The following is an 8,815-nucleotide window of genomic DNA, read 5'->3' as shown; positions in this document are numbered from 1 at the left end:
TGGGGACCAAATTGTCCTGGAGGTGACACGTGGCAGTTAACCTGACACGTCAGCCCGTTAACCTTCACGTAGGACATTCTTACTGGGTCAAACTGCCATGGGATGTATATGGTGTATAACTAAAAACGTTGGGGTCAAAATTTTAGTTAAATTTTGTTGAGGACAAATCTGTCCGACCGTGAATTCTTTGGAGACCTATTTGGGGTATTACTCTTAAATTTTTTATTTTACAATTAACCTAATATATAAAATAAATGCTGAATATTGTATAAGATATAAGAAGAAATTAGCGGCAAGGGTTTTTTTCCCATAAAATTAAAACTAAGCACAGAAACGTACAAAAGTTTTAAAGAATTAAATCCAAAGAGTTATGATAATGAGGCAAGAGAGGAAGAGTTGATTAATATGCTAAATAATCTACTATCATCGGTTTTGATTAGGTGTTGATAATTAATAATCTCAATTTCTTCCCAAGTAGATTATAATATGCTTTAGTTTGTTTATACAAGATGCCACAAATAAATCCCACCTTTATTTCAAGTAGGAGTATAGTCTAGCTAATTGGTAATTTATATGGGTTCGATTTGTTAACAATTTGATGGATTAACTTCGTAATTAAACTTATGATTCGAGTTTAAATTTAAAATTTAACATCATAGTTTTACATTAAACATGAATTAAACTTAAATTTCGTAAAATAAACTTAAATTTAAAAAGGCTAAACTCAACTTTATTAATTAACTTTCACCCCTAAATCTCATCAAGGAAACCAATAATGCCTTTTTCAAAATTAAGAACACATATAGCAACAGTAAAAATAGTCACTAGTCTATAGCTAATTATCGAGCGATTAGAAAACCAATAACTGACTGATATGTCTCTTTATTTAATTTTAGTAACAAACCTAGTTTGCTTCAATTTCCTTTTTTTTTAATTGGGAAAACATGTATTAGTGACAATGGAGAATTCAGCATAATATATTTATATTAATGAACAAAAATAACAAATATACAAAAAATGCAAAAAAGGTAAAATAATGCATGCATGACCAAAAATATTAAGTATATGTAACTATGTAAGTATTAGATGTTGAAAAACTTTTTAGTGAAGTTCCTAAAACTCTCCCCCATGAGAGTAGGACCAAAAAGGTGAATCATCGAAGGACGATCTCCCACCCATGCATGTATCATCCCAAAAGAAATCAAATAGCACAATGGAAACCCTAGCCCACCACCCAATTAAAATACACCTTTAATTTAATCCTAGGGCACTATATTTTAAGTACAATTGTTTCACTGTTCAGCCACTCTAGAGTTTAGACGACCGACCATAAAGAAAATTTGCTTTTTGACAATCAAAAGAAAGTGGTTTGATTTATATATTATATGATTGCATTCGGTTATAATTATTATAACAACACTTCACTCATACATCAGGGGCCAACCCTATTTTGACCACTCGATTACCATCATACATATAATCATTTTTTTTTTTACCAAAGATAGGAGACTTGAACCCGCAACCTCTTAATTGAGTATGGAGAGACTATGCCATGTGACTCGAAACCGCGACCTCTTAATTGAGTATGAGGAGTCTATGTCATTTGAGCTATAACTCATTGGCTCATACATAAAATCATTATTATAGCTTAATTATATAATCTTGATCGAGAAATATATAATCTTGTTAAAATTAAACTTATATTTCTTTATATTTCGATAATATTTTTTTAACAGTATTTTAAAAAAAATATTACTAAATATTAAAAAATATTATTTTAATTTTAGTAATATTTTTTTAAAATACTATAGTCAGAGTAGTATAGACATACTAATATATATATATATATATTTAGTGGTCATTTATTTATTTTTAATAGCAATAAAAATAGTTACTAATATATCTACCGACAATCGGACATACCTAATTTATAATTTAAAAATTTTAATAACAATTATATAATTGTCGATAAAAATCTTTTTAATGGCTATATATATATATATAAAATTAGCAAAAAAAACATAAGTTAAATAAGATATATAGTAGTCATTATGTCATTGTCATTAAAAATGTATCACTAAAATCAATGAGTAATAGCTCAAATGGCATAGTCTCTCCATACTTAATTAAGAGGTTGTGGGTTCGAGTCTCCTATCTTTGGTAAAAATAAAAAATAAAAATAATTTTTATTGTGGTATATAGGTTAACCAAGGCTCTCTATGGACTAAAGCAAGTTCCTAGAGAGTGGTATCACAAACTTGCTAACGGGTTGGGAGAAATTAGATTCAAAGCAACAAAATCATATGTGTCGGTGTTTCTAAGAGAGATGAATGGAGTAAAGACCTTTGTATTGGTGTATGTTGATGATATAATCATCACAGGAGAAGCTGAAACTCAGGTAAAAGAAGTAATTGAAAGGCTAAATGCAAAATTTGCACTCAAAGACATGGGCAATCTCCACTATTTTTTTAGAATTCAGGTGACAAAAATAAGTGATGGAGGAATTCTTCTCTCTCAAGAGAAGTATATCAATGAGGTATTGAAGAAAGCAAATATGGAAGGTTGCTCAAGTTGTCACACTCCTCTGTCCTCGGCAGTAAAATTATCGGCCTTAAGTGGTTCCAACTTTGGTGATTCTCAGCTTTACAGATCGATTATTGGTAGCCTGCAATATCTAACAGTGACCAGACCTGAGATTTCATATAGTGTACACAAGATGTCACAGTTTGTACAAGCCCCTTTAGACAGTCATTGGAAAATGGTGAAGAGAATACTCAGATATCTCAGTGGTACAATAAATCATGGATTGCATTTGAACAAAGCTAACTCTATGAAAATCACAGCCTACAGTGACTCAGATTGGGTTGGGGACCCTGATGACAGGAAGTCCACAAGTGGGTGTTGTGTATTTCTTGGTTCAAATTTGGTCTCTTGGGCTTCAAAGAAGCAAACAGCTGTAGCAAAGTCAAGCACAAAAGCTGAATATAGGAATATGACAGACTTGGTAGCTGAGCTAATTTGGGTGAAAAATTTAATGTCTGAATTGCAGTTTCCATCAAAAGAGGCATCCATGGTCTACTGTGATAACTTAAGTGCGGTTCTACTTGCTGCCAACCCAATCTTACACTCAAAATCTAAACATTTTGAGATAGATCTTCACTTTGTCAGGGATCATGTAAATAGCAAAGACATTAAAGTAAGTCACATTCCAGGAGCTATGCAGGTGGCTGATATCTTAACAAAGGCCGTGTCCTCTGAGAATTTTCTTCACTTCAGGAGAAAATTGAATATTAAAGAGCTTGACAATATTAATGCAACAGGAGAGTTGAAGAGCAGAAGCAATAATCAGCAGAAACAGCAGAACAAATGTGTAGAGATGATGATGCATGATGATCAAAACACAACAACACAAGAAGAAGGTGAAAGTAGAGGTCATGATAGGTGAGCCTAAGCTCAAGCAACTGTGTTCAGCTGAGTTAGTTACAATATAACTAGTGGACTTTACTGCAGTTAGGCCTGTGGCTCAATTGGTTAGTTAGTTAGTTAAGCCACTAAGCTGCTGTTTAGAACTAGTTGATGCTAGAACCTTCTAGTGACTCATACTCAAGCTACAACTATAAATAGCAACTCTTACTGTTACAGTAACTGCTTTTCTCAATACATAATTACAGACTCACATTCTTCGTTCTCTTCCTTCGAATCTTCTTCTTCTTCTTTAATTCCTTAACCTTCAACCAAGGTTCTTGATACCTTTCATATATAAATAAAGTGTATATATATATATATATATATATATATATAGTGATATAGAATGTAGAAAGTAAATTGCATACTAAAAAATTACATTGACTCTATAAAATAGATAGAACCGGAATTATTTAAAATTAATATCAGAAGTTTAGTAACACCACAAAAAATATCAAGTCTTTTTAAAAAATATTACACATTCAATTAATTAAATGCTTATCTCATATATAAAATTCTAAAAACTAACACCAAAATATTTTTTTTAAATATTGATATTTTCAACTAAATGATATGATAGAACTAATAACTTATTTTATAAAAATTTGAGTTGCAGATTCACAAACTTTAATAACAAAGAGAATAAGTAGAAAAATTTGTAAATAATGTAGCGAAATTAAATCGAACAAGTGCAAAAAATTGAAAGAGAATGAATAATAACATTTACGTATAAGAAGAAGATGACGTATTTAATAATATATAAAATAATGCATAAATTTTTAAAGAATAACATCGAAATATCTTCACTCTAACACCAAAATTTTAACTAAATCATGTGGTAGAGTTAAGAATTTATTTCATGAGAATTGTAAATTCACAAATTTTGATTAAAAAAATAAGTGAAAAAAATCTGTAGATAATATAATAAAATTAAATAGAATAAGTACAAAAATTAAAAAGAGAATAAATAGTATTATTTACGTATAATAAAAAGACAATGATGATGATAACCATAATAATAATGATTACGACGATGATAATAAAAAAAGAAAATGTTAAAAGTAATTAGTTTGATGGTTTCTAATTGGTATTCTTTAAATTAAAAATTTGTTTTGTCTTTCTTCTTTTCCACATCACCCACCATCTTTTCTTTCTTTTGAGGTGACAATAATAATTTTTTTTCTATCTTCTCAATTTTTTTCAGCCATTTTTTTTATCCTTCTTTTAATGGTAGATGGATCTGATAAGGTGATTGATTGACATGGTAAAAAAAATAAAAAATAAAAGAAAGAAAAAGAATGAAAAACTTAAGAAAAAATAAGGATCCAGAACTTAGACTCACACAAGTGAATGGTACTATGAAGACTTTGTATTGAGTTTTGGTATCATCAGAAGAAAATCATGCATTAAACTTAAGTTTTCTTATAATAAGCTAATAGTGTATCATATTTTTATAATAAGCAGCCCAAAAATATATAGCATACGAAAAAGAAAGAAAACAAAATAAATCTCTAGTTCAAAAAGTATAAAAAATTATCAATTAAAAATCATCAAACTAACTACTTTTATCAAAGAAAAACAACAAAAAAAATTCAAATAAAAAAATAAAGAAAAAAAACATATTTATTGTAACTTAATTAAACTTGATTATATAAAAAATGAAAAAGTCTTAGAGACCAGTAATTTTTTAAAAAATTAGTCAACATTTAATTATTAAAAAAAAATTGAATAATTTTACATTATTAAAAATATTATTAATGATCAATTAATGATTATAAAATATAAAAATTGCTAATCCCCTAACACTTTTCATAAAAAATTTTAGTTATCTAATTTTTTTTATCAGATATACACATACAAAATAAAAGTTTGTTTTTAGTCATCTCTGTTTGTAGCTAGCTGACTCGACAAAAATATTATTAAAATCCCTAAAAACATCCTATCATGATTTGTTAGAGAACATGCATAAAGCTCTTCTCTTATGGAATCGTGCTTTAATTTTCTTCCTTTGATCATGATACAATATATAATTATATATAATATTTTCATTTGGAGCTAGTGTATATGTTAGTGAGATTAACCTTCCCATAAATACTGTTATTAGTTGATCGGATCCCAATGTTAATATATCCCTCAAAGGCTAAAAGTTTTAATTATATATCACTTGAATCAAGCATTAGAGATTTAACTCTATGTTTAGGTTTAACATTTGCAAACAGGTTAGTGTCAATTTGTTTTTGCAGAATTAATTTTGATTAAAATTAAACTAGTGTCAATGTAATTTGTGTTTGGATAATGTATTGTCAAACATAATTTTACTGAGAAAATTAATATATTTAAATGATATTAGTTAAAATCACGCTGGAGATGTAGAATTTCTAAAAGGACATATTTTTTTAATATTACTTGTAATTCATTTTTTAAATTTAAACAAATTACATCAATCATTAAAATAATTATTTAACTATCATTTTATTATTAAATCGAATATTTAAATATTTATCAAATTAATATTTTTTATTCAATGTGTTGAAGAATAAAAAGTGTGAGATTAGTTAAGTTGATAAATATTTGACTTTTTAACTAATGATCTTGGATTTAAATATTAATCTTTTAGAAATAAAAACTATTTTATTTAGATATTTGTTTATTTTTTAAGTTGGACAAAACAATTAGTTAAAATCTTTATATTTTACTTTATTATTTGAATTGAAACACATTAATAATGTAAAAGAAAGAAATTTTGGGATCCATGTTTGGAAGCAAAATAATTACCATAAATAACATGATAACACAATGTTCGTTCCAAAAAGGTTAAAAAACTGTTTGGTGGATGGAACGCCAAATTAAACATGCACTTAATTAGAGGTATAAAGTTATAAAGGTTTGCCAAATAGGATTGGTGTAGTTATTATGGAATTTGGATCCTCTAAATTTTGAATTTTATTTTAAAAGAAAAAGTGTAATCTCTCACTATTTATTTCATAAGTAGGATAAAAAAGAATATGAAAAAAAAAAACCATTCAAAAGTGAAAGATCATATTTTTCTTTCTAAAGTAAACTAAAAATTTAAAGGATCTAAATTCGTTATTATATATATAATAGACTCTCAAATATTGTCTTAAATTTAGTACTTGGTTTTAATAGAATGATAGATATTTAACTTAAATTTATTACTTAAAAAAGCTACAAAATTTCCTCTACTTGAATGTATAAAATAATTTTACTATTAAATTTCTAGTTATTATTAAATTAGGGATAAATTACACTTAGTTATTATTAAATTAATCATTTTTTTAGATATTACTTGTGTTTATTAATATTAAAATTATTTTTAATTTAATTTACTAAACATAAATATTATAATTTTTGAAAAACTATCTTTAAAAATTAGTTTTGATAAGTTAATCTTGAAAAGTAAAATTCTTTTATCTAACCACAATTAAAAAAAATATATATCTTTAAAAATTTAGCTTTTATAAATTAATCGTGAAAAAAAAATTTTATCAATATTTTTTGATGGAAAAGGAGGGGTCAAAACCCCAAACAGCAAAAAAGAAAAATAAGTTCTTTGTTCTAACAACACCCATACAATCGAAAATAAGAAAATAAACTATAGCAGAAGGAGGAGTATCATATATATGAATCCCTAACGGTAGACTCTGACCCTGCTTAGCCAAACAATCTGCTACCAAATTTACTTTTCGGAGGTTGTGACGCCAATTAATCTCCTATATGCAGCGAGACAAAATAAGAATATTCTGGATGAGGGAGAAGCAAAGATGATTAGACGAGCATCCGTTCTTAATCAAGTTAATAGCCATCTGGGAATTCAATTCTATAATAATGTGATTCAATTCATTTGTCACAGCTAATTGCAGCCCTTTTATCACTGTTCATGCATGCATTATGAAGCAACTTCTTATATTACAAAAAAACCTTTTACAAATCTTCCATATCTACATCCACTTCTACTTAATGGTAGATTAGTGAATCTAAGTATATATTATTTGGGGCAATTTATAGAAATAAAATGATTGAAGAAAACCTTTACGTAAATACAACATTGGCAAACTCTAGACGCAAATGCAACGCAATTATATGTAATCCGCTACACCCTGTAGCGGAACCCAATTGCACGTAATCCACTACAGGCTATCGCGGATTACGTTGAGGACTTCAATACTCATAAACCGCTACAGGGTGTAGCGGTTTATGACCAAATTGTGTGTATGCATAATCCGCTACACCTTGTAGCGGATTATGAGTACAATGGTTGATTATATATACCGCGGAGGCTGTAGCGGAAATCATTTGAAGTAATTTGGAAAAAAAGTTAGAGAGAGAAAGTAGAGAGAAATGAGAGAAAATTCTTGAGCATTTGAAGAATGGAGGATCAACAGCGGTTGTACCGGCTCGACGGCGTTGCCCACGTAGCCAGAACCATCGATGAAGAGGTAAGTGTCTCTATTTTCTTTCAATATTTTAATAACTGTATATTTTATTCAATATTAAGGAAGTAATTTATTAATTAGAAAGATAGAGACTTAATTTAGCTTTTGGTTTGAAAATGAAAATTTTAAATTTAAACTTTGACATTTAACATTTAATAGTAAAGGTAGAGAAATAGGATTTTAAGTTGTGGATGGTAAATTAGTAATTTTAAAACCCAAGTAGCTTAAGAATAGAAACATAAGCTATAGTTTGGTGATATCATTGTTAGAAATTAAGCCGATGTTCTTTATTTCTGAATATGCAGCCAACCCGATGTATTTATAGCGTTCGTAGGCAACAGAATATGCCGTTACATGATAGGATCATACCTTACTTGGAGAGAGCTGGGTTGTACCACCTCACTAGGCTGAACGCGCATTGGTTCTGGTTAGATGAACCGCTAGTCAGTGCATTTATTGAGAGGTGGTGGCCTGAGACCCACACTTTCCATATGTCGTTCAGAGAGTGTACTATCACGCTCCAGGATGTGGCATACTGGCTCGGGCTGCCCGTGGATGGCCAGGATGTTTCCGGGTGCATGACAGACTTCCACTTGCACATCGAGGGGGCCAGATCGGCATGGGAGTGGTTCGAGGACTTATTTGGTGAGCTTCCACCACCGGATAAGAGGAAGTTATACACAGTCTACTTCACATGGTTCCATGAGCGGTTCAGGGTGTTACTAGCTGATGCTTCGGAGGAGACCGTACGCATATATGCACGTGCGTATATTATGATGCTTTTGTCGATACAGCGGTTCATGGACAAGAGTGCTAATCGGGTCCACCTTCACTGTTTGCCTTTTGTGGCGAGACTTGACGACATAGGCAGCTATAGCTGGGGCGCCGCTGCGTTG

The 8,815-nt window shown here is 29.5% G+C and overlaps 1 protein-coding gene across 1 annotated transcript; it reads left to right on the top strand.

The window, feature by feature from the left end:
- The first annotated feature begins 2,326 nt into the window (after positions 1-2,326).
- On the top strand, positions 2,327-3,445 carry LOC112779014 (uncharacterized mitochondrial protein AtMg00810-like). The gene has a single exon (XM_025823278.1). It carries the CDS (start codon positions 2,327-2,329, stop codon positions 3,443-3,445), a length of 1,119 nt encoding a protein of 372 aa, XP_025679063.1.
- The last annotated feature ends 5,370 nt before the right edge of the window (positions 3,446-8,815 follow it).

This window comes from Arachis hypogaea, chromosome 19, assembly GCF_003086295.3.
Source record: "Arachis hypogaea cultivar Tifrunner chromosome 19, arahy.Tifrunner.gnm2.J5K5, whole genome shotgun sequence".
Taxonomy (NCBI): Eukaryota; Viridiplantae; Streptophyta; class Magnoliopsida; order Fabales; family Fabaceae; genus Arachis; species Arachis hypogaea.
Note: the sequence above shows the minus strand (reverse complement) of the source record. Positions and strands in the feature narration are given on the sequence as shown.

Coding starts and splice junctions, on each gene's coding strand:
- LOC112779014 (XM_025823278.1), top strand. CDS start 2,327: ATGAATGGAGTAAAGACCTTTGTATTGGTGTATGTTGATGATATAATC.